The sequence below is a fragment of the Gracilinanus agilis genome, chromosome 5 (genome assembly GCF_016433145.1).
Source record: "Gracilinanus agilis isolate LMUSP501 chromosome 5, AgileGrace, whole genome shotgun sequence".
Classification (NCBI taxonomy): Eukaryota; Metazoa; Chordata; class Mammalia; order Didelphimorphia; family Didelphidae; genus Gracilinanus; species Gracilinanus agilis.
In genome coordinates this window covers 226297360-226324764 of record NC_058134.1, presented here as the reverse complement: position 1 = coordinate 226324764, position 27405 = coordinate 226297360, and the positions used below count along the sequence as shown (strand labels likewise).

General features: G+C 39.5%; 1 protein-coding gene across 1 annotated transcript in view; it reads right to left on the bottom strand.

The window, feature by feature from the left end:
* NT5DC3 (5'-nucleotidase domain containing 3) overlaps positions 1-27405 on the bottom strand; it is a 78212-nt gene that overhangs the window by 17257 nt on the left and 33550 nt on the right. Inside the window, exons 2-9 of the mRNA XM_044679145.1 lie at positions 15126-15310; positions 11808-11882; positions 9892-9947; positions 8195-8285; positions 6816-6953; positions 1880-1940; positions 589-691; positions 365-466 (exon numbers count right to left, since the gene is read on the bottom strand). Coding sequence (XP_044535080.1) covers positions 365-466; positions 589-691; positions 1880-1940; positions 6816-6953; positions 8195-8285; positions 9892-9947; positions 11808-11882; positions 15126-15310 — 811 coding nt within the window. The remainder of the gene's footprint in view (positions 1-364; positions 467-588; positions 692-1879; positions 1941-6815; positions 6954-8194; positions 8286-9891; positions 9948-11807; positions 11883-15125; positions 15311-27405) is intronic.

The window sequence follows — 27405 nt, the reverse complement described above, 5'->3', positions numbered from 1 at the left end:
AGGGAATTGGACTAGACATATCATTCAGATTATTTTTACACTCCTAAGATTCTTCACGTCTCATCTTTATAAAACAAGCTAGATTTTGATCTTCTAATACAGGTAACTTCTTTATCAGTCTGACTCTGCCAGTCTAGGATGAGCTAAGAACTATTCTGACGGATTTTTTACCCTCACAGAATTCTTTATCCAAAGGGGCTTAAATATTTTAATTAAAAATATATATAATATAGATTTATTCATGAGCAAGTATGCTTGTGACTTCATCCATTTCACCACCAATTTTGCCCTAAACGGTGCCCTGATTCCAGCGTGCATAAAGTCCAAGCATAAAATCTAGCCTCCAGGGAAAGCAGTGTCTCACCTTCGCCGGTCATTGAAGAAGTTTGGTTTCTCAGCCTGAACAATAACAACATCAAACATATCCCGCCAGTCCTTCCCAACGATGTATCGCATTCCTTTGTCCCTAAAACATTCAGAGCTATATTAGTCTCAGGGTAAAGGCATTCTCCTACATACCTTTCCAGTTTTTAAGTTTTGCAACAAATGGACCTTGTGCTGCCAAGTAAGGCACTAAGTCAGACTCACACAAAGCTGCTGGGGCTATTGGTGATAAGGAACATCTTCTTGCCATGATCAGCTAACTTGGCCAGCACTGCTCGGGTCTGCTCAGCATAGCAAATATACTTCTCTAAGAGAGAAAGAGAGAAATCCACACAGATTTTAAATTCACAAATACACTTCTCTAAGGGAGAAAGAAGTCCACAATGGATATTAAATTCACTAGCATGAAGCAGGAATTAAGAGGATTAGACTTGGGAGTCAGGAAGACTGGGGTTCAAATCCTGCCTCAAATACCTATTGTGACCCTAGGTAAGTCATTTAACCTCATGACCTCTGTTTCCTTATCTGAAAAAAATGAATAGGTTGGCCTCAAATGGTCTACTATTGCTAATATTGCTACCACTATGGTGTGGACCCATATCACCTCATAATTTAACTATTGAACTAGACTTCTGCTTGGTCTCTCTCCACTCCAGTCCATCGTCTACCCCCAAGTCTATCTGTATCTAAGTGACGTTCTTAAAGATCTGGACTTGACTGCAGCAATGTAGCCAGAAGGAAGAATCACAAAACAATGGAAACTCAATGTGGGGGGCAGTTAGATGGCTCAGTGGATAGAGTATCAGGCCTTGAGTCAGGAAGACCTGGGTTCAAATTTGGCCTCAGACACTTCTAAGCTGTGTGACTCTGGACAAGTCACTTAACCCCAACTGTCTAGCTCTTACCACTCTCCTGCTGTAGAATCAATTCTAAGACAGAAGATAAAGCAGCCCCTGAAAGCAGGGGCTACAGTAAAAGTCACCTATCTTGTGCCTCTGGTTTGTGCTACTCCCAGGACATAGACAAGCAGTCAAATCCCAAAAGACAGGCAAGAAATACAAGGAAGTTGGCACTGTTCTGTTTTCATGAACATGTCCTCCTGGCACCTTTAAGCTTCATTAGTTCACAACTCTAGGGATCTCAAAGGCCATCCAGTACAATTCCCTCACTTTACAGAAGGGGAAACTGAGACCCAGAGAAATTAAGTGATCTGTCCAGAGTCCCTCAGTTCATAAGTGATACTAGAACTGGAAATCAAAATGACTACCATAACTCCAAGTTCAAAGCTCTTGGACAAGCAACTAACCTGAGGAGACACAACTCTATCTCTAGGAGGAGGACAAAAAGGGAAGTGGAAGATATCTTCATAGAATATGGAAAGTTCTGAGTCGTTTGAGTTTTGTTTGTTTGTTTTGGTCCTTTCTTTGTTTCCCAAGACTAGCTCAATGCCTAGCACACAGAAGGCACTTAATAAATGCTTATTAACTCGACTCACCAATATCTGCTTCAATTGCTCTGTACATGATCCCTTTGATGTGGACATCTCTGATCGAATCCTGCAAAGAGATCAATACACTTTTAATCAGCAAGGGAAAAAAAATTACTGAACAGTTTGAAGACACAAAAGCTTGCAACCCTATTCAATCCAACAATCACAAAGCAATTACTAATGAGACGAACTCACCCATAAAACAGAAGCAGATAGCAGAGTGGATTAAAAACCAGAATCATACTATATGTTGTTTACAAAGAAACACATTTGAAGCAGGGAGACACACACAGAGTAAAGGTAAAATGCTGGAGCAGAATTTATTACACATAATCTAAAGTAAAAAAAAGCAGGAGTAGCAATCATTATCTCAGACAAAGGTAAAGTAAAAATAGATCTGACTAAAAGAGATAAGGAAGGAAATTACATCTTGCTAAAAGGTACTATAAACAATGAAGTAACACCATTACTAAACATTTATGCACCAAATGGTATAGCAATCAGATTTTTAAAGGAGAAACTAAAGAAGCTTACGGAGGAAATAAACAGTAAAACTATACTAGTGGGGGACCATCTGCCAGGGACCATCAAACCCCATCCTAAATGACAAGGTCTCAGATGGGAGCCTAGAACAGCAGAGCAGATTTTAGGGAGGATGGTCATCCCATTCAAGATTCTCCTGTGTGACTCTTCTCTTATTAACATTCCTTATTACTGGAATTACTATGATCAATATCCCTACTCAGCCCCAGGGATATATAGAAGAATAGTAAAGACCTGTTATTAGAGCCCTTACAGACCCCCTACAAACTCCTAGGAAATCCCCATCTACATTTATTATTAAAGAAATTCCCCTAAAGATCACTCCATAACAAACCAGCAATTAGTGAGTTAATGTTAAAGATTTTAAAACCCTAACTTAGATCTCTCACTCCCATACACAGGTGCCTGCAAAAAAAAGGCCAGAACAGTCTCCAAGTTTTCCCCCCTCCCTGATCTCTGATCCGGAATGTTAACACAAGAAAAAGGACAATGGATGAAATATGGGAACTTGCAAGTACACCTCTCCCTACTGGATTGTTTTGATAACCATGCAGGCTGGCCAAAACTTCAACTCACCTTTGAAAAATACTGAAAAATTAAAAACTGGTATGAAACAATATTTGGACCAGGTTAGTGTTATTGTATCTTTTGAAATCTGCTAGTGTAGTGAATCACTGCTTGATTGATTATCTATAAGCAAAGAATAATCATCCCTGACTTGATTGGTCAAAATGTAACTATTGTACTAAAGCTGTAATGCATGAATTGCACCTCATGGATGGACAGAAAGTGCAATTTCCAGCCCAGTTACTCCATGATGAGCATTTCTTGCCAAGCTTTTGCATCCTTTGTATAATCAAAAAAATAAAATAAAATAATTAAGAAATGTCAATCAAATTATTTTGTAATTCAGAAGAAGTTAATGTATGACTTAATCCATTATCTCTAAGAAAAGATGTATGGTGAGAATGAAAATCATGCCAACACATATGTAATCTTAAGAGAAGGGTATAAAAAATAAAGCCAGCCCAAGGCTACCAGAAACAATCTTAGGGATACATGATTGAAACGCAGACTGTATTCATTCGTCTTATCTGCCAATGCTGTCACATCCCTAGAACCCCTGGACCAGCAGAGAGAGGGCTCTCCATAAGGGACTTCAACTTTACACTATCAGATCTAGATAAATCAAGCCAAAAAATAAATAAGAAAAAAGTAAGGGAAGTGAATGAAATGTTAGAAAAATTAGAGTTAATAGATACCTGGAGAAAAGTGAACAGGGATAAAAAGGAATATACCTTCTTTGTAGCAGTACATGGTACATATACAAAAACCAACCATGTACTAGGACATAAAAATCACAAACAAATGCAGAAAAGCAGAAATGATAAATGCAACTTTTTCATATCACAATGCAATAAAAATTATAATTAAGAACAGTTTGTGGAGAGGCAAATTAAAAATTAACTGGAAACTAAATAATCTAAAGCAATTACTATTTCATCCATAGTGCTGGCAGCAACTAAACTCTCCAGATTCATTCTCAGCTTTGTTCCTTTCTTTAACTATCTCCTGCTGCTGGGGGGAATGGGAGGAACTTCCACTTTGATGTTCATCACTTTCAAAGCAATGCCCAAGCACAGTCACTGAAGAGGAGAATTTGCAATGGATTGACTTCCTCAGATGAACCCTCGTAGTGCTGGACAGCAACCAGCCCAAGCTTCTTGGTCACCAGAGGAAAGACAAAACAATGCCAATGATCAAAGGATCATAATTCAGATCTGGAAGGGGTCTCAGAAGCCATCAAATCCAATTTACTCATTTTATAGCTAGGGAAACTGAGGTCTATAACTTGACCAAGGTCATATAGGCAATAGTACATAGAAAGTCAAGAATTTGAATTCAGGTCATGGAATCATCAACCTAGAAGTGGAAGGGACCTCAGAGACCATCTCATCCAACTCATTTTACAGATGAAGAAACTGAGACCCAACTTTCTCAAGGTTACACAGGGCAAAAATAGCAGAGCTGAGAACTGAGCACATGTCCTCTAATTCCAAAACTAGGGCTCCTTTCCCCATACCAAGCTAATCTTTGTCTTTCTCCCTATTCTCCTTAATGATACATTCCCATCCCACCAATAGCAGGAAGACATTCTTGACAAAGGGATTCTAGGATTTACCTTTGTTCAGCCCAATAGCCAGGCAACCACCAGCTAGAGCAATAAGCTAGCCATCCTCAGTGTATTAAATATTAAATTATTAGCAGAACTCAAGAAGAAGGTAAATTCATTGTGGTATCTGGTCCAGGAATTTGGAGGTTTGTATCCTTTCCTGGCCCTGTCCAGCTAAAAGGCACAAGTAAGTCAGGGCCAACATTACCAAACAGTTCCAGCTCATAGTCTGCACTAGTCTGGCTGCTGAGGAACCCAAGTCTAGTTAACAGGGCAACTTTGAGCTGAGCCTATTGTTATGATATTTTGCAAAACAATATGGAAAGCAAGATGATGGACAGTTACCTGATTAGAACATGGAATGGACTGAACTTGGCAGGGGCTGCTTGTGCCAAATCAGTCGATGCTCAAGTATAAAAGGGAGGATTTGAACTGAGACAGGGTCCCTCAATCTGAGATATTTGAGGTAGTGGGAGGTTTGTGGTGGTGGTGAGGGTAGGCCTTAGGTGAACTTGAATTACCAGCAAGCTCCACTGATCAATCTCACAGTCCCTGATCCTGTGATACCTTTATACTGAGTAACCTGTTCCTGATTCATACTCCAAGAAGAAACAACAACATCCTTCAGCAAACAACCTAATTTGGTTGAACCAGTTTGGCTCTGCCAGGCTGGCAACTGGCAATTATCAATTAACAACTAATAATCCTGATTATCTCCGATTCAAGTACCATCTTTGTCGGCATTAGCTTAGATCAAGAACTTCCTATTTCCCTCCTTTTCAGTTATTTATCCTGCTCCCCCTCCTAAGCCTGAAGCACATTAAATCTTTGAACTTACCTAGATTGATGTCAACTTTATATTGAGACTTAGTGATTAGATCCCTGGGACATTTGAGGAAAAGGAGAATAGTAACATTCATAGCAAGATATAATCCACAGGCAAACTCTAGGGTTGTCCTACTAGGTCAGATTAGTCAGTTAGAAGTATCTGTACAATTCCTTTCACAGATTCTCCATTTGACTGACTATTCTGGGACACCATTATTCTGAAGTTGAGTTTAGCAGATTCAATACAGCTATCTTGTGGGCCCTTTGTGTTTCACTATCACAACTTGTGTTACACTTAGTATAACACACACACACTCAGCTTCAGCTTCTCATATCACCAGAACCATTATAACACTATATAGGACAGAAAAGCAGTCAAGGACTAAGAGATGTGACCAGGCTGGAAGCAAGAAGTAACCTTGCTTGGAAATTAATTTGGTCACCAACTCAGAAATCACTCATTCCCAAATCCACTTTTCTATATAGGTTATTTCTTTTTTTTCTTTCTAGGCAAAAAGGGAAAAAACACACAACAGGTTATCTGCTTATAGAGATTCCTGTTCTCTGCTGGATTAAGAAAGATACTTATCCCAGGGCCCAGAACTCAGGACGCTCCCATTTTAAATTGTTTATTCACACTAATTGGTTCTGCAACATATTTACTATGCACACATAAAGTCTGGATAAATACAGCTATGTTTAAAAGCATAAGATAAGATGGGCATATTTACAGAAACACTGGAAAACATGGAAAAACAAAAGACTATTAATAGCCTAATATTTAAGTGGCCAAGAGATATGAATAGTTTTCCAAAGGAAAAATGAAAACCATCAATGACTATGTGGAAAAATGCTCTAATCATTAATAATAAGAGACACAAATTAAAGAAAACCTGAGTTTTCCAATTCATTCCCATTATATTAAAAAAAAAGAAATGAAAAAAGTCACCACTAGAGGAACTGAAGGAAGACAAGTACACTAAAGAATCATTAGAGGATTGGACCAATCTTTCTGGGAAAGAATTTAAGATTATTCAAGAAAAGTCACTATACTACCCATGTAGATCAAAATAATCATAACCCTTTTTGAAGAAGGACAGAAAGGGAAAGGGGAAGGGAGAGGGAGAGCATGTTCATCAATTGGGGATTGTAGTATACTCGTATGAATGTAATGCAATCTTAGTGTACCATAAGGAACAATGAATATAAAGAATCTGGAAAAGCTTGCAATTTATGAGTTGGTACAGAATCAAGAAAATAATTCCTCCAATGTAATGTAGTCCCTTAAAAGGCTTTTATTTCCTCCAATGAGCCAAGCCAAAACACCACATCTCTTTCTCCCAGCTCATCCTTCCCCCATCCCTCCCTGGCCCACTCCTGGCCCCTCTTGGATACAACCTTGACATCCTTGTAGAGATGCACAGGTTCATAGTCAAGGTTGTTCTTCAGAAAATACTCATTCACACAAGAAAGGAGGGTCATCTCTGGTAAGGAGAAGATGTCCATGAACTGCTTCATGGTGTTTCCATGAGAGCTCTGCAGAGAAGGAGGAAATTAGGGCTTTAAAAAAGGAAAAAGGGAGGTGAAGTTATGTGGTTCAGTGGATTGAGAGCCAGGCTTGGAGTCAAGAAGTCCTAGATTCAAATGTGACCTCAGACACTTCCACTATGTGACTCTATGACCCAAATGTCTATCTATCCCTTGCTGCTCTTCTGTCTTAGAACTGATGCTAAGACAGAAAGTAAAGGTCTTTTTTCAAAAAGAGCAAAGAGGAATAGAGCCCAACAAAATGGAAGGTGGGCTGAATTTGGAGTCAGAGGATTTGGGTTTTAAATCTGGCTCTGCCATTTACTATGTGCATAACTCTGGGCAAGTCACTTTGTTTCCCGGGTTCGAATTTTGACTCTGTTATTCACTACTTGTGTGACTTTGGATAATTCTCAATCTCTCAGGGTCACTGTTTCCTCATTTACAAAATGGTACCAGGGTTGAAGGAGAGGGGAGGATGGGGAATTAGCACTTATAAAGCACTGACTAGAGCAGCTAGGGGGCACCATAGTGCACAGATCTGTGAACCAGAAGTCAGGAAAACTTACATTCCTGAGTTCAAATCTGGCCTCAAATATTTACTGGCTCTGTGACCCTGGCCAAGTCACTTAATTCTATTGGCCTCCACTTCCTCAATCAACTACTCCAATATCTTTGCCAAGAAATTGAAAGAAGTGCTAAATTGTCAGTTGTTTCAGTCATTTCTGACTCTTCTTGGCCCCACTTGGTGTATTCTTGGCCAAGACACTGGAGTGGTTTGCCATTTCCTTCTCCAGCTCATTTTATAGATGAGGAAACTGAGGCAAACAGGGTGAGTCACACAGCCAGTATGTGTCTGAGGCTGGATTTCAATTCAAATCTTCCTGACTCTAAATACTGTGCCTTCTACTATCCAAAATTTCAGGTAGAGATTAGTGAAAATAAAAGATTTCATTTTTTCCCATTTAAGTTTATAGATTCCCTAGAATATTATCATGGATCTGCTTATGAAGGGAATATGGACTCCAGGTTAAGAGCCTCCCACTTTCTTCTGAGGGATACTCTGGATGGATTCACATATGAAAGGTTGTGGATTTAAACTGAGATCTTCCTGACTTCCGGGACTAGCCTACCCAATGGACACTACTTCTCATTGTTAGTTCTCCAAAGGTAGAAATGTCATTCCATGACTGATATTTGCCAGAAAACGTTTCTAAGATAGGGGAAAATGCCAACTTTTTACCAATTACCTTTCCATAGAAGTCACTCATTTGTTCCAGGGGGACATGGGAGCCTTCATACATCTCAATGACCTCTTCATCAGGGACAACACTGAGTCCTCTAGTAGTAAGAAGGTTAGATAGTTCAGTAACAAAGCAGCTAGAAATTACTAACAAATGACTCTTGGGAACAGAGACCAGAACACCTACTAGATCTCACTGTCATATAAGGAAGGACTGCCATCCCCAGACCCACCAGTGAGTGCTATAGCATCAGTTTTTCCATCTGTAACAAGTGGAAAAGACACCATACTTGCCTACCTCAAGGAGATTAAGATGTTGTTTCTTTTAAATGTGACTGAAAAAGTGCCATCATGGTGTGGGATTTAGGGAGCTGGCCTGGGTGTCAGAAAGTGCTAGTTTCAAATCATGCCTATAATACATGCTAGCTGTGGAGCGTGGGGGACATTACTGAACTTCCCACTGTCCCCAGAATGCCACCCAACATTAGATTGCAGATGATCACATATACATAACCCAGATCAAGTTACTTGCTATCTGAGGGACAAGGGAGGAGAGGGAGAGAAGGGATTAGGAACTCACATTTTTGGAAACCAAACATTAAAAAAAATGATTGTTATGTATAATTGGGGGGAAATAAAATATTAGCTATTTTTTTAAAAAGATGAAGTTGCAGAGCAGGTGCCAAGGTACATTGATAGCAGGGATTTCCTCTGCCATAGTTCCCTATACCACTGAGATCACTGGCCTAAAAAAAGGGGACAGGGGAGAGGAAAGGAGATTCAGGTACCTCTGAGAAATAGGAACATTTATTATTATTAATCCCAAGAGATGGGATTAAGTAAACCTAGATTCAAATTTTAGCTCTGCCACTAACTGCTTGTATAAGCTCATCAAGTCTGTTCCCTTTCATGGGCCTCAGTTTCCTTATGTGTAAAATGAAGCAGTTGTATGGAACAGCCTCTAAGATTCCTTCCTGCTCTATCTTTTCTGAAACCTGCCTGGAACAGATTAAACTATTACATGTGGTACTTCCCTTCTCTGGCTTCAGTTTTCTCATCTTTAAAATGGAAGGATTGGACAGCCCCAAAGGTCCCTGCCAGCTCTAGACTAGATCCTTTTTTCTTTTGTTCTTTCTCTCTCTCTCTCTCTCCCTCCCCCTCTTTCTCCCCATCACTCTCTCTCTCTGCCCCTTTCTCTGTCTCTCTCTCTGTCTCTCTCTCTCTCTGTCTCTCCCCTCCATCTCTGTCTCTGTCTCCCCCCCACCCTCCATTTCTGTCTCTGTCTCTGTCTCTCCCTCACTCTGTCTTTGTCTCTCTCCCTCTTTCTCCTAAAGTGCTGTTGTTGAGCTCTCCTAATGTACACAAGAAGGGCAGAGCTCCTCTCCCCACAGGACTCTGAGTAGGGCTTCAATGCTAAACTACACAACAGAGGGGAGGCTAAGAACAGTACAGTGAGTTTCCTCACAGGGTAAGGAGAGGGATGGATCATTCAGCCTCAGCTACTCTTCAGGATCTTCTGTAAAGGGGTTGCAATCAGCATCAGTGGAGGGCTATCCACAGTGATGAAATCCACAATTAGCCAAGTATAAATACTCTGGAACAAAGGTATGGGTCTTGAGCAATACTCAATACTCACAGAGGCTATTATTATTAACAACTTGGAAGAAAGACCTTGCCCTACAATAGAGATACATTTCCTCTTACCTGTACACAGTTCCCAGCTGGATATAATGAAAAGCATCAATCTTCATCAATATAGCCTTTAAAAACAAACATAGAAATCAATTCAGATTTATCTCCTCCAGGTTTACTGAAAAGAATTCATTATCTTGGATAGACAAAAGAATGAATATCATTACTGATACTAAAACCATTACCTTTCTAATATAAAACAATTTCTCTGCTACTGATGGGGAAGGAAGTAAAGAGAGTAAGGATTTCTATAGTAACTACTATGTGCCAAGCACTGTGCTAAGTGCTTAAAATCTCATTCGAGCCTTCCAATAACCCAAAGAAGAGGGTGCTGTTATTATCCCCATTTTATAGTTGAGGAAACTGAAGCAGAGATTACTTGACTTGCCCAGGCTCATACCACTAATATGTGTCTGAAGCTCAGATGTGCTTATAAGCTTTACCATTATAAAAGCATTTGCTCTTTCTGAATCTCCATTTCCTCATCTATAAAATAAAGGGAGAGGAAGGGGCTGGATCTCTAAGTTCTAGATCAATGTATGATTTTAGAGTCCCCTTCTGCGTTTCATTTTCCCCATCTGTCAAATAAAATTGGTCCTTTTCACCTTCAAGTCTATGATCCTAGGTCTTCTGAACCTGCTCTCTGACTAGTTTTGTCACCATTTAACTTTACTGAATCTCTGTTTTATCATCTGTTAAAACAGGAATGATAATACTTATAATATACACAGCAGAGTGGTACTGTGAGAATCAAACAAGATCATGTTTATTTCCTGTGTGACCTTAGGCAAGTCATTTAACCTCTGTTTGCCTCAGTTTCCTCATCTGCAAAACAAGGGGGTTGGTCTCAAAAATTTCTCAGTAACTTTCCAGCTCTAACTCTATGAGACAAGGCACTCAAAGTTTCTCTGGCCTGTGGTTCCTTTATCTCCAAATAAATGGCTTAAACCGGGAATCCTCACCTTTTTTTTTTTTTTTTGGTATCATAGACCACTTTGGAAGTCTGGAGAAGCCTATGGCTCCCTTCTCAGAATCACGTTTTCTTTTGTTTTGCTTTTTAGTCATAATTGAAGAAAATGCAAAATTTCAGTTAGTAAAAACAAAGAAGTGCTTTTTTTCCTATCATGTTTCACAGTCTGCCCTGAAATCTACTCAAGGGCTACCTTAAGATCCATCATAACCAGGCAGGTTGAGAATTCCTGCACCAAGGGATCTCTAAAATCTCTCTCAGTTCTAGATCTGTGATGCTGGGTGACCTTAGACAAGTTACTTGCCCCCATCTGGGCTTCACAAGTCTGGACAAGAGGACTTATAAGGTCCTCTTTAGATTTTAAACTAGAATCTGTCTCTCATCAATGTGGAAGCCCCCTCCAGTAGAAATTATCCCAACCTTTCCATACCTACTCTCATCCTGAGTGACTTTCATCAGTTTCTCCATAAATTCTCCGTTAGAGAACCAACTCAATATACCACTGGCATTTCTCTGGTTCTATTTTTATTTTTTTTTTTGCTATATAGTGAGCCTCAAAACAAAAGGTGCTCTCTCCATACGTGTACATATGTATGCATATATTGCAGATATATGACAAAAACTAAGTGAGAAACCAATATTGACAACTTGGCAGGTTCCAGACATTTTTGTCTCTTAATAAGTGAGTCCTACTCAAAGGACTGAAGAATGATGCTGAGAATAAATCTCTATTCCAAATTAGACCATTTCTTTCTTCTTTTCACACAGCTTCTTTGAAAGAAATTCTCTCCAAAGTCATTTTGGATAATTCATACTAATTACCCCAAAATGCTAAAAGAAAATCACTGAAGATCAATTTATGCTGCATAACAAAGGATTAAATTGCTCCATTTAATAGGGCAGATATTAAGTCATGTGCAGAGTCTAATTATAAGCGAGAAAAAAAGAACAAACATACCCGGTGTACGTCATAGTGGAGTCCACGAATGGCAAAACTTGGGTCATATTCATAGTTCCTAATTTCTGCAGGATACTAAGGAAGGAGGAAAATACAGAATGACTTTAAAGTTCTGGGGTGGGGCAAAGGAATGTACACACAACACACTTCTAATTTTAATCTGCATTATTAATATTTCTTCCATTACTTTGTTAAATCTAGACAAGCAACAAAATAAAAGCAATAAATCAAATCCTGATTTGTGGCATTTGTCAATTTCTGAGATGATAATGTTCACACTGAAAATTTAACCATCACTTCTCACAAACCAGTTCCAGCTGACTCTAGCACACACATCCCTGATTAGATTAAAAGTTAAAGGACCAAAGGCTCAGTGGATAGCATGCCAGGTCTGGAGTCAGAAGGATCTGGGTTCAAATCTGGCCTCAGACACTTCCTAGCTGTGTGACCCTGGTCAAGTCACTTAACTCCATTTGCCTAGCTCTTGCCCTTTTGTCTTAGAGTTGTTTCTAAGAGTTAGAGGACCTGGAATTCAGGTTCTTCCATTTACTGCCTGCATGACTTTGGTCATGAAATGTCATCTTGGTGACCTTTGTTTTTCTCCCCTGTAAAATAAAGGAGTTGAATGAAATAACTTCTAAAATCTCTTCCAGCTCTGAATCTATCAGCCTAAGTCAAACTGCTGACCTCTAAACTCCCTTCTATCTCTACAATCAATTCAGTGAACACTTGTTAAATGCCTACTATGTGCAAGGAACTGTTCCAGATACTAGGGATACAAAGATAAAATGTCAATATTCCTTCCCCTCAAAGAGCTTATATTCTACAAGAAGGGTATATAGCATGAGTCAAGATAAATAACTACAAAATAAATTCAAAACAAAGTAATTTCAGTGGGTGGGAGATAGATCAAGGTCATCAATAACTAGAAAGATCAGTTAGGGTCTCCAGTAGGAGGTTGAACTAAGCCTTAATGGGAATTAAAAATTCCAAGAGGTGGAGTTGAAAAGGTGGGACATGTTGGGCATGGGAACAGCCTATGCAAAAGCTGGGCAGGAAAAGTTGCTTTTTCATCCACTCACACAGGATTTTATAGTGCCTCAATGTCATTGTTACAAAAATTACTCACCACTGTATCATAAATATATTATAGATGAGGTAAATATGGGAGATGAAGCTGAGCATTAGAAAGGTTCTCTTCAATGAATAAGTGGTCAAAGGAAATTAATAAATAGATTCAAAAGAAGAAATGTAAACTATCAACAACCAAATGAAAGGAGGCTCCAAATTACTGGTAAGAAAAATTCTAGTTGAAATAACATGAAAACTGACACCATGGAAATTGGCAAAGGGAAAAAAGATGATAAATCTTCAGACAGTATCAGCACTAGCTGACAAGTAGGTATTATAACATTATGCCAAAGTATCCCCATCATGTAGCACAGGACCTGGCAGATAGTAGGTGCTTAATATATAGTTACTGAATTACATCACAATATCTTCCACTACACAACATGACTGGTGTCAGGGGACCTGGTTTCATATCTGACTTCTCATGTACAGGGCCTTGGGCAAGTCAACTCTCCACCCTGAGTTTCCTCATTTGTAAAATGATGGGATTGAACATGATGTCCCTTTGGATCTCTTCCTGCTCTATAATCACTCTGTCAAAAGTCACTTCCCCACCCTGCACCTCAGCTTCCCTGACTGTAAAATGAGGAAGTTGGACTGGATGGCCCCTGCTGTCTTTTCTAAGTATAGATACATGATTATTTATAGTCATCAAAGGACATAATTCCTTCAATTTTGTAATTCACAGCCAAACCAGGAATAAAACTCTTACTTAGCTCCCACCTTCATTTTATTTTTCCTTTAAGCTTTCCTCAGTTTCCTCCAATCCCTGACTCTGGTCCAATTTAGATAGATGCCTTAAGAATAAATAAAACTAGCAGACTTACAATAATTTCTGATGAAGAAATAATCATCTCTATTAAAACCTGAGCCATAGGATTGGTACACCAGCCCTTCTCCCCACCACAGTGGCAGCAGAAATCAACCCCCAAAGTTCTCAGGAACTATGGGTCACATGCCTGTTGATGATGTCTGGGCCAAGCCAGCTTCAGGTTTCTTCCTGCCATGACATTGGCAGATGTATATTTAGCTATTAACCTTTATATTATAGCTTGGCCCCAAGCAATGTCAGCTCTAAGCCAAAAACATGTCCCAGCTGTCAGGTGTCCTTTTTAAAATACCCTAAGGATGGCAAAATACAAAACCTCTCTGTTATAATAATAATATAAATATTTACCATATAGATGTTTTAAATATATATATACTCTTGGGGTGGACATGATTGGGGATGTAGACTCGAAACTACCACACCAATGCAACTATCAACAATTTGGAAATAGGTCTTGATCAAATGACACATGTTAAAACCAGTGGAAATGTGCATCAGCCATTGGGGGGAGGGGGTGAAGGAGAAAGTAGGAGCATGAATCATGTAACCATGTTAAAAACGAATATTAATAAATGTTTTAAAAAATGTCTATCCATCCAAATGAAGGGACAGCAATTTAATAAATCTATTCATTCTAAATAAAAAAATTAAATTAAAAAAATTAAACCAAAAAATTTTAAATAAATAAATAAATGAAAATAAATATATATATACACTCAACATATATATATATATATATAATATGTTTTAAGATTTGCAAAGCACTTCATTTAATATCCAAGGAAACTCCTCCTCCAAGAAAGTAAAATCACTTAGGATAATAAGATCTTAGCTCTCAAGTTACAAGAGTCTTCAAAAGCCATGTGGTCCAATTCCATCATTTGACAGATGAGGAAACCAAGGCAAAAATTTTACAGGATAGCATCCCAGATCTTAAGCTAAAAGGACTGTCAAAGGCCATCTAGTCCAAGCCCCTCATTTTATAAGAGTAAACTCTGGCATAGAGATTTGATGACTTTCCCAAAGTGAAACAGGTGTCAGACTTAAGATTTGAACCTAGATACTCTGACTTTTAGTTGTCAAGGGAACAAGTTTGTCATTGTTAAAAATGCAAGATTCTAGAACAGATTCCTTTATCAGCCTTTACTAAGCAACAAAGTATACTGAGCCAAGATGAGGGTTGACTCTTGATTTTATTCTACCAGCACTAGAACTTCTTTAAAGAGAGAAAAATGAGGCTTCAAATAAAACATGCATTAAAATTATTTGTGTGACTTTATCCTGTGAGAGAGGGAGTGGGAAAGGAAGAGAGAGAGGGAGGGAAGGAAAGAAGGCTACAATCAGCAGATCCAACTTACCCGATGCTCATTGATGAGAAGGTCCCGAGCTGCATTAAAGATGAGGGTGTGGAGGTGCTTAGAATAAAAGACAAGTGTATAGTCATAATCAAAGCCGTAGATTTCAATATCTGACAGGCTCATTTCATTGTTGGAGAAAATTGCATCTGGATTCAACAAGTTGCTCATAATTGAAGGGACCAGGTCTGAAAGGAACAGAAAAGGAAAATCTTAGCTCTCATTAAGATATAATGAATTGGGGGCAGCTGGGTGACTCAGTGGATTGAGAGCCAGACCTAGAGACAAGAGGTCCTGGGTTCAAATCTGGCCTCAGATACTGCCCAGCTGTGTGGCCCTGGGCAAGTCGCTTAATCCCATTGCCTAGCCCTTACTGATTTTCTGCCTTGGAACCAATACACAGTACTGATTCTAATATGGAAAGTAAAGGTTTTAAAAAAAAAAAGATATATTAAATTATGAGTCCTAAAGGATAACTGGGATTTCCCAATAAAGGAATAGTCAAATGAATGATACAAGAGAATTTTTGTTTTCTCTCAATTGAGACACAAGATGAATAATTTTGTAATTAGGGAAAGTGTTTTTCAAATGTATTCCAAAGCCTTCTAACTAGATTCTGTTTCCTCACACATTTAGAATCTTCACAAATATTTTTGCTCACTGGTCCTTAACAGCACAAATACATCCAGATTGCTTACTACTCCTTTATCTCTAGGAATCTTGCTTTACTTCAAGGACAAATAATTAGTTAAAATCAGTCCACCTAAGGCACAAGTCAAACCACATCAATACCCAGTTCAAAAAGTTCCCCTGGCTACCTATTGCTCCCAGGATAAAATACAAACTCCTTAGCCTGGCATTCAAGGCCTTCTGTCTTATTTTTCTAGCCTTATTTCTCATTACTCTCCTTCACGCATTCCACAGTTCCACCCAAACTGGCTTAATTGTTCCCTGAAGTCTATATTCCATCTCCCAACTCCTTAAGTTCATTTTCACAAGCCCATAACATATTCTCTCCATGTCTGCCTTTTGTAGGCATTTCTACTTCCTTCTCTTTAAAGCTCTTTTAGCCTGCAGATCTTCGGAGAAGGGAAGAATTTATGACCAAACAAAAGAAAGTATTATAAAATGTAAAATGAATAAATTTGATTATATTAAACTAAAAAGCTTTTGTACAAACAAAACCAATGCAACCAATATTAGAAGGGGAACAACAAAGTGAGAAAAAAATTTTATAACAAATGTTTCTGATAGAGGTCTGATTTCTCAAATTTATAAAGAAGTAAGTCAAATTTATAAGAATATAAGTCATTCCCCAATTGACAAATGGTCAAAGGATATGAACAGTTTTTAGATGAAGAAATCAAAGCAATCAATAATCATATGAAAAAATTTTCCAAAGCATTTTTGATTAGACAAATAGGAATTAAAACAATGCTGAGGTACCACCTCACACCTGTCAGATAGGCCAATATGGCAGTAAAGGAAAGTGGTAAATGTTGGCAGGGATATGGCAAAATTGAGACACCAAAGCATTGCTGGTGGAGTTGTGAACTGATCCAACCATTCTGGGAGGCAATTTGGAATTATATCCAAGGGGCTTTGATCCAGTAATGCCACTACTGGAGCTGTATCCCAAAGAGATAAATTATAAAAAGGTGGGGGGAGGTAAGGACCTACTTGTATAAAAGTATTTATAGCTGGTCTTTTTGTGGTAGCATAGCAAAGAATTGGAAATTGAGGGGATGGCTATCAAATGGGGAATGGCTTGAACAAATTGTGATACATATTGGTGATGGAATATTATTGTGCTATAAGAAATGATAAGCAAGATGATTTCAGAAAAAGCTGGAAAGATCTGCAGGAACTGATGCACAGTGAACTAGGAGTACACTACACAATAACAACAATATTGGATGATGATCATCTGTGAAAACTTGACTACTCTCAGCAATGCAAAGATCTGAGACAATGCTGAAAGACTTACGATGGGGATGCTATCCACTGCGAGAGAAAGAATTGTTGGAGTCCTCTTTCGCATCAGTGTATCTTTGGTTTTATTTGGGGGTTTTGGGTTATGTATGAGTTTGCTCTTACAACAATGACCAATGTGGAAGTGTGTTTTGCATGATAATTTAAAAAATGAAAAAAAATAAAGCTCTTTTAGCTTTAAAACTCTTTAAGCTCAAATCAAGTGCCACCTATTTCCAGGAAACCTTCTGAGACAACCCACCCATATCCAGACTCTTCCCAACCATTAGATTAAATGAAATGTTCTATCTGCAATTTCATTTACCAATATCATATCTGACCCAAAACATGACATGATAAAGAAAGATGCAGGATTAAAGAGAGCTCGAGGCGCTGGGTTCAAATGCTAATTCTGCTATAACTTATGTCACCTTTACAAATTGCTTAACATTTTAAATTCAATTTCCTGATTTGCAAAAAAAAAAAAAAAAAAAAAAAAGAGTGTTGGACATTGCTAGGCAATGAGGTATTATGGGGAAAAAAGGATAACTAGGTAGGCGGTGCAGTAGACAAAGCACTGGGCTTGGAATCAAGAAGACCCATCAACAGGGGTTCAAATACAGCCTCAAACACTTAATTAGCTATGTGACTCTGGGCAAGTCACTTACCCTGCTTACTTTGGTTTCCTCATCTGTCAAATGAAATGGAGAAGGAAATGGCAAACCACTCCAGTACCTTTGCCAAGAAAACTCCAAATGGGATTGCCAAGAATCAGACGTGACTGAATACAACAAACAACAATTATAGAAATCACATTGGCTTTGAAATTAGAGGATCCTCTTTCTGTCACTACCTGTCTGACCTTAGGAAAGTCTCTTCACCTCCCTGGGCCTCAATTTTCCCATCTGTGAAATGACAATGTTGATCTAAGATGTTCTTGAAAGGTCTTCCAGGTCTATCATCCTGTAATCTAGAAGGAATCTAAGATTCCAAAGAGAAATAAGCAAGAAACTGATGTGATTGTAATAGTCAATGTCCAGTGAAGGGCAGTAGAGAGTCCTGTGCTTGGCCCTAGTGGGCAAATGTCTTCTCACCTGTGTAAGGGGAGAAAGGAGGAAGCAGAGCAAGACCTTCTTACTAGCCTGAATCAGTGAGCACAATTGTTCTGGGGAATGAAAGACAGATAAAGGCATGAAAGAAGAAAAGAAATCCAAGTCTTAAAGGCCAAGAGACAAATTTTTAAAGAAAGTGCTGAATATGGTGTAAAGAGCTATTGCGTTGGTGATAGAAGATCCCAGTTCTTTCTGACTATGGAACACATCTACTCTCAGGGACTCAGCTTCCTTATTTGTAAAATGAGGCATTTGGACAAAGTGATCTCTGAGGCCAGCTCTATTTTTTTGTGAGTAACTCCTATCCAACTGTTTAAAGGAAAAAGGAGACTTACAGTGAGGGAGCAGAGATGCTGATTGATAAGAGGCAATTAAAGTTGCTGCAATCTTAGTGATTCCCAAAGCCTACTAACAGCCCAACATCCTCTTTCAGACCCGTGTTCCAGTTTCTTCAGGGTTTTGATCAAATGAGACAATATCTGTAAAAAGTTTTAAAAATCTTAAAAGCAAGCTTTGCGCAGTGACAGTATCACAGCCAATGGGTTTAACCAAGGCACAATTATTGCTAATTTAATTGAAAATCTTAAGAGCACCAAATAAATGTTATTTTTAAATCCAACCAAACCCTTATAACTTACTGGTTTGAAAAGATTCAATCTAGAAGCAGAGATTCAGAGCTTGGAAGAGACCCCAAAAGCAAATCCTCTCATTTTGCAAATGAGAAAACTGAGACCTAGAAAGATGATGTGACTTAGGGCAACTGGGCAGCACAGTGGATAGAGTATCAGGCCTGAAGTCAGGAGGACCTCATTCAAATCTGGCCTCAAACATTTCCTAGCTGTGTGACACTGGGTAAGTCACTTAACCCCATTTGCCTAGCCCCTTGCCCTTCTGCCTTAGAATTGTCACTAAGATTAAATGATGTGACTTGCCCAAGGTCACACAGGTAGTAGAAGCAATATATAGAAGAACTGCAAAGAGTCAAATTTGGGCTTAATCTAAGAGAAACTCCCAAAGTAACACAATGGAATTATGCAATGGTTAAATGGGATCCCTTAGGAGACTCTCCATTAGTCCCCATTGGAGGTCTTGAAGCAAAGATCACTTGTCTAAGATCTTATTCTAGGGATAGATAGGTGTTCAGGTAAGATTGACCCAGATAATGTATGAGCTCCCTCTCAAACTCCATAAATCCTAATAATTGAGTCATCTTTCCAGTTGAACTTCTCGTTTTCATTTCCTTGGCAAGCATCCCTGTATGTTGAATTAGATCACCTCTTTGGCCTGTTCCATCTCTTAATCTCTGATCCAAATCCAAACTTGGAGTCGCTTTTTTTTTTATCTTCTAACATACCACAAATATCTGAAGGAGGCAGCAAGGCAGTTCAATGGAAAGAGCACTGGCCCTGGAGTCAGAAAGACCTGATTTCAAATCCAGCTTCTGATACTAACTGCATGTCTTTGGGCAAGTCACTTAACCTACTGTTTGCCTTAAGCCACTCCAGTATCTTTGCCAAGAAAAACCTATGGTACTGGGGAGTTCTGGTCCACAGGGACACAAAAAATCAGACAATACTGAACAACACCTAGATACAGCAGGCCACATGAGGGACTTACTCGCCCATTGAGTAATAGCATGTTTGTGGCCTTCCTATCTATCTATCATATTAAAGAAGCACAAGGCTTATTCTATTTACCCACAGAGGCAGAACTAAGCATAATGGCTGCCATTTCTAGGCTCCCTGCAAAGAAGAGCTTCCTGAACCCAGAACTCTAGGGAAATGAGATCCAGCTGCCTCATCAAAGTCATGATGCCTCTGTTGCTGGAGATATTCAACCATTCCCCTTTTTATTAAACCATCAAACTTAAGTTCTATTGGTGATCTCCCTTAGTGACACAAAGAGGATTATTTTATTAGGCAAGGACTTGGCCTGAGTGGCTTCTAATCAATCAACAAATATTTATGAAGCACCTACTGTTTCCAAATACAGGGGATACAAAGAAATAAGTAAAACAGTCTCTGTCTTCAAAGAATTTCTATTGCAGGGATTTATGGTCCCTAAAGAAAGGCCAAAGATGACTATCCAAAGCTTGGGCTTCCATTATTCAGAAGGTAGAGATGAAACCAAATTTTTAAAATTAAAAATCTCAAAATTCATAAAGATAAGTATCTGCTCTGTTTTAGGGCATGGAGTATGGCAGCTGGCTGCTGCCTTGAAGCCAGCCTTGACTAATTATCTACATATTTGTCTACCTCTCCCCCAAACAAAAATGGGAATGTGAAGGTCAATTTTTAGAAAGGTGATTCCCTTTTTATAACAGATGATGCGGGCCAGAATCAACAATTAGATTAAAAACACAGCCCAGCTCATTTTACACTGATAATTAAGGCTTTGCCCTCCAACAACACGGCCTTTACAAGACCTCTGCAGCTGCTGCTTCTTACTAGACAATATCATAAGGCTATTCATGCAATACTTCAGCAACTAGCACTAAAGCAAGAGTTCTTAACTCTTTTTGTGTCGTGCATCTCTTTGGCAGCCTGGTGAAGCCTATGGATCCCTTCTTTTTTAAAAAAAAAACCTTTATCTTCTGGCTTCAAATCAATGCTGTGTATTGGTTCTAAGGTAGAAGAGTGAAAGGGTTAGATAATGGGGACTATGTGATTTGCCCAGGGTTTTGCAGCTAGGAAGTGTCTGAGGTTAGATTTGAACCCAGGCCTTCCAGTCTCCAGGTCTGGCCATCCAACTGACCTCTTCTCCTTTTTTAAATGCATAAAATCATATATAAAGGATTACAAAGGAAAACAAAGGTTAATGAAAATAAAGATTTTTTTTCTCTTATTAAAGTTCATGAACCATCTGAATTTTACAGACCTCTGGTGATTCATAGATTCTGAGTTAAGAAACCCTGTGGGGCAAGGGATAAAGCATCAGACTTGGAATCAGGAAGACCTGAGTTCAAATTCTGCCTCCGACACTTACTTGCTATGTGACCCTGGGCACGTGATAGTCTCTCTCAGCCTCAATTTATTCATCTGTATAATGAAAATAATAATAAAACCTATCTCCCAAGGCTGCTTGTACAATGAATGCTTTGCAAACTTTTGCCAACTATTGCTGTAGTTGCTGTTATAGTGACATTGCTTTTTCCTGTTTAACTTAATTAGGAAATCACATAAAAAAGAGTCCTTCCAAGTAATTTCTTGAGTAAGTAAGGGTTTAAAAGAATAAAAGACTACCACTTGGGCCTATTTAATTTCCATCTTCACCAGCACTAAATTGAGGAAAAGTAAGAGTTAGGTCAAGACCTACAACACAAGAGTTGAGGTGGTTGTTGGGTTTTTCCCCCTTAATATAAAGCAATAAGGAAGTATTTTTGGCATTTCTCAAATTTATTTATTTATTGTTACAAACATTTATTATCTCCCTCTCTCACTGCTGCCTCAGTTGAATAATTTTTTTATTTTGATTTAATTTGAATTATTAATCAATTAAAAAATTTAAATTTAACTTAATTAAATTTTAAAAATCAAAATAAAACCCTCAAAACAAATATTCGTAGCCCAGAAAAATAAATTCTCATATTAGCCCTATTGGAAGAAATGAACAATATGCAGTGGCCCAACCCTTCAATCAACAGTGTTCCTTGTAAAAGGACTAGTCCAGTTAGTGTTCAGAAAAGGCTAGTAATGTTCATTTTCCTGAAGCCCCCAACATCACGGGATCCTACACTCTTCTAGGATATTGTGCCATAGGTGCAGTAAGGACCAGAAATTGACCCAGGTATTGCTGTAACTGGCAACTCCAAAGGGACTCAGATTGCTCACAGGAGAAGGTCTCTCTCTAACCCCATGTGGAAGAAGAGAAATGCCTGAATCACATGCACAAAAGTCAGGACAAAACTCTGAGGGCAATCTCAACAATGAAGAACCAAGCTAGAGAACTCTGAGGACCAGAGAGCCAATGTGCTGCAAACAATCATGCCACACAGGCAGAAACTGCTCATTGAAAGCTAAGGTGAAAGCTGTGGGATCAGCAGACCAAGAAAATTAGAGCAACCGGTGAGGATCGTAACAGTAGCAGCAGCAAGAGTAGGAGGGGAACAAGCTAGCAAAGACATGTTGCCTCCAAACAAACTCCCCAAGCCTAATAGTGCCAAGTGTTTCAATTTGTCTGAAACAGTGTTGAACCCTAGGAAGAAGAGATCACCAGAAAGGAGGAGGTTATTTCTGATAGCTTTGCTGGCTTCGATGAATCCACTCATTGTTTAACGTTTCTTTAGTCCCCTTAGAGAGCCATGAGCCAAATGTCATTGTGTCTAGAGATTGGGGGAGGGGGGCAGAGAGGGAGCAGAAAGATTATTAAGAGAGAAGCTTCTGTGACCAAACCCAGAGTGTATTTACAGCAGAGATCCTGAGCAAGTAGCCACATTAAAATTCACAGACATTTCCAGGAGTATGGCAAGTGCTCAAGAAAAGAGAGCATTTAGTGAGTGAATATTGGATACAAAGCGCTTCAGAAATGTCAGAGAGGTTTACAGAGTATAGATTGGACTGTCTACAAATTCAATGGGAGAAAACAAGTCAGAAAGAAATGTGGGGGGCAGCTAGGTGGTTCAGCGGATTAAGAGCCAGGCCTAGAGAAGGGAGGTACTAAGTTCAAACTTGGCTCAGACATTTCCTACCCATGTGACCCTGGTAAGTCACTTAACCACCACTGCCTAATCCTTACTGCTCTCCTACCTTGGAACCAATTCTAAGATGGAAGGTAAGGGTTTAAATAAATGAAAAATACAAAAGATACCATTTCTATTGAAATAAAAAGGTACTTTCCCCCATTCACATTCACAAATCTGTGAGATAGGTACTATTATTATGTTTACATTAATTTCATTATGTATATAATTATATTAATTTTACAGGGACCCTTTGGCCCCAGGTTAAGAAATCCTGCTCTACTGTACACACAAGAATCCCCTCATTTTCGACCTGCAGGTCTGCTTACATTTCACTCTATGAATAACCCATCTCCCCTCCCAGCCCCAGGATAAGCTGATCACTTGAAATTTCATCACCATGCTGACTGAGTCAGATTTTGATACTCAACACCAACTCAGCTCACCATTTTGACTGTCCATTCTAATTGGAAGTGTGTAGGGAGAAGCATAAAATGTTTCCCAAAGACTTCCTTTATAGTGGCCCCACAACATTCCAGGTAATTCCACTTATCATCAGCTCTCCTGCTTGGTTTTTTCTCCTCCAAATAGCAGGTCGCTACACCAAATGATCCCTGGTGGCTTTCAGTCTCCTTTTCTATTGTCTTCTCCATATATAATTAGAATTTTGCTCCCCAGAAATCTCTTTCCCAGCTTCCCATGTTCCTTCTCACATTATGTGTTAATGTAGGGAAGATATATTTTGAGTGGGACTCCGCCCTCACTCTCTTTCTCCTGGGAATTGGGGGGGGTGGGGCACGCTTTGTTCCAGCAAGAGAATTTTTCTCACATGGCTTTAATCAGGTTTTTACTTTTGTTCTTGTATTTGTATTTCTTCTACTTCAAGTGATTATTAATAAACTTTATAAAATATAATACTTGGAGTTATTGGATATTAATTTAAATCTTACATTTCTGGCAACCAGAGAAGTTGGAAAAAGAATTCTCAATTTTTAAGAAAGCTATTGAGAAAAGAATAGGGAGTTTTATCCGGCCCCCATCATGGGTAGAGGCCCACCCATGATGGGGGCCGGATAGTGGTGTCTCTACCCCCTTCTAGACGAAAGGGATAAGCTGCTCCCTGTGGCAGTCCATGCCCATCCCTCCTGAGGCACACACCCCCAGCACTGTGACCTTGCTGCTCCCTCCCATGGCTGATTCCCCAAGTCTCCCATGCATAAGGTAAAGTATATATTCCTCTTATATTACTAATAGCTGAGTGGCCAGCAACTACACCTTCCACCACCATCCCCCAATGTGGGTTTCAAGCACGAGATAGCTGAGTCAGCTCTTAGACCACTGCACACACCCTGTGCTCCACACTGCCCAATTCCAAACCCTTCTAGCTTCCAAACCAGTTTAAACTAACCCTAGGTTTAATGGTGTTTTTTATGCTCCTGGCTGACAGGGTGGAAACTGAAGGGTTAGCCCATATGGGGGTCTCCCATGCCACCCTCTATACCCTAAAACCCAGTACAGTAGGGGGGTAGCTAGCAGTTCAGTGGATTTAAAGGCAGATTTTGGAAATTGGCCTCTGGTTTCTTGACCCAAACATTAGGTGGAGTCTGTATTCTCTACTCAGACACTCTTTTGTTCTCCCTAGCATTTTTGTTCCTGGGGGGAGGGGAAGAAAGAATACTCTTCCAAACCTCTTAGCTAATTCCTGAGGGTTTTTTTTTACCTTCCAGAAAGTGTGTTTTGCTTTATCTGTAATCATAGAGTTTATCTGAGTAGAAATGATGCTACAAAGCATGGTTCAAACTCTGGGGGAACAGTGTGCTCCTTCCCTAAAACAATTTTGCTTCACAGAGAATTTTAATGAGTTAGAAAAGCTTACAAGTTCAGATTGGCTCTGTTTAATACTGTTCCTGGGAGTGTTTATGTTCCTTGGGCATTTCACACTTTATTTACTTCTCCACAAAAATAAACAACAGAAAGCTAGCTTGCTAAAATTATAGACTCAAATGGAAAATTTTGAATGAAACTTGAGTGATCACAAGATGCAAAGGAAAGATCCCTCCCCATTTATACCTCAGGTTGATTACCACTTCTCTCATCTTGTGAAGCTTCTGGCTGCCACTTCTCCCCTACCCTCCCCTGTTTTTTCTCCTCCACCCCCAGTCCTCTTGCCCTGCCTCCTCAGATCAACCCCTCCCTCTCAACTTACCCACTCTTCCCTCTACTCCTCCCCTTACTTACTCCATAGCCACACAGACATCCAGACAAAAGACAAAAACTGCAAGTAATTCCATTAAAGGCCTATTTCCCTTAAAGAAAGTACCCACTTTCAAAAAACTGGAGATGTGGTATCCTTAAGGTACCACACACCTTTTACCCCCCAAGATATTGAGAGATTCAAGCAAAATACTCCTTCTTTTGAAGATGAGCCTATTGTAATTATTAAGAAGCTTGAAAACATTTTTCATACATATGATCCATCATTGCAGGACATGGAAAATTTGTTCCAAGCTTTTTTGACAGAAAGAGAGAAAATTGTTTCTCTTGTTAATAAACCCTGGGGAAAGAAAGCTATTTGCTCTCTGGGGAAAGACCCTAGTTGGGATGTTAATGATGAGGGAGATTATTTACAACTGTGCCAGACTAGAGGCATTACTAAAAGCAATGCAAGATTGTTCTGATAGACCGGGTACATGGACAAAATTTGAGAGTCTTGACTGGTTTCCGGGTTAAGATGGCGGCAGAGTAAGAAGCAGCTCTTAACCTCTCCTAACCGAAACACACAAAACTCCTCAAGGGGACATAAAAACAAGTCCAGAGGAAGGGAGGAACCCCCACAACAGGGCACAGCGTGGAAGGTACGTGGAATCGAGGCATTTCCATGCTATAAAGGGGTGAAACAGCCCTCACGAAATCGCGGGCTGAGCAACCACCCCACCCCCACCCCCTCCACACTCATCTATAGCTCCAAAGCCAGCTAAAAGGAAATAGAGCAAGTTTGGGGCACCCATCGAGTCATTGGCAGCTCCAGGGCCTGTTCCTGAGAGCAGCAAGACTTAGGACCCCATTAAGCCAAAAAACGCAGGTGAAATCTGAGCACGGGAGCAGGACGCAGGGCGCAGAGTGCAGGCTGAGCAGAGCGCAGGCACTGCGGAGGCGTGGGTGGAGGCAGACACAGCCAGGAACTAAAGCCTAAGTGGGGAACCAGTGTGGACGGGTATACGACTGTGGAAGCAGTGCCCTGAGACTTGTAAAGAAACCTCTGGCAGAGGATCAAGCAAGGGGGTCCACCAGGGGGCTTGACCTTGGAAAAAAACAGAACTCAGACTTCAGGAGCCAATAGATCGCGGACAGACACTGAGCACGAGGATAAATCTGAGAAGCTGCTGGGCTAATGATGGCTACTCAGTCTCAGGAAGTTCAGAAGAGAAAGAATAACAACAAGAAAAAGAAGTCTTTAACACTCGACAGCTTTTACACAGAGAAAATCCAGACAACTGAGCAAACAGAGGAGGAGAACAAACAAGCATCCAGACCCTTCTCAAATAAGGAAAACTCCTCACAAGCTATGGAAGAGTTCAAAACTGAGATTTTGAGGAAAATGGAAGAGATCTGGCAAGAAAATAACTGTTTAAAAGGTAGAATCATGCAATTGAACACCAGAGATGACCAGATTGAAAAGGAATACCAAAAGATTATGGCCGAAAACCAGAAGATTATGGCCGAAAACCAGAAGATTATGGCCGAAAACCGAAAGATTATAGCTGAAAATCAATCCCTAAAGGCTAGAATTGAGCAAGTAGAAGCTAATGATCTCTCAAGACAAGAACAAATAAAACAAAGTCAAAAGACTGAAAAAATAGAAGGAAACATGAAATATCTCAATGAGAGAGTGACAGACCAAGAAAACCGGTCTAGAACAGACAATTTGAGAATAATTGGTCTTCCAGAAAAACCAGAAATTAACAGAAACCTGGACTCCGTACTAAAAGAAATTATTCAGCAAAATTGCCCTGAAGTCCTACAACAAGAGGGCAATATAGACATAGAAAGGATTCATAGAACACCCACTACATTCGATCCAGAGAAAAAAACGGGTAGAAATATTATTGCCAAATTCAAAAGCTTTCAAGCAAAAGAAAAAATCTTAGAAGAAGCCAGAAAGAGACAATTCAAATATCAAGGAGCTCCAATCAGGATCACACAGGATCTGGCAGCCTCCACGCTAAAAGACCGTAAGGCTTGGAAAACAATATTCAGAAAGGCAAGAGAGCTGGGCCTGCAACCACGGATCAACTACCCATCAAAATTGACTATATATTTCCAGGGGGAAGTATGGGCATTCAACAAAATTGAAGAATTCCAGGTATTTGCACAGAAAAGACCAGGGCTAAATGGAAAGTTTGATATCGAACCACAAAAACCGAGAGAAACCTGAAAAGGTAAATAAGATACAGAGGGGAAAGAAAGAAAGCTTATAATTTTTAAATTTGCCTTTTTAAGGGCCTCAGTGAGATCTAATTAT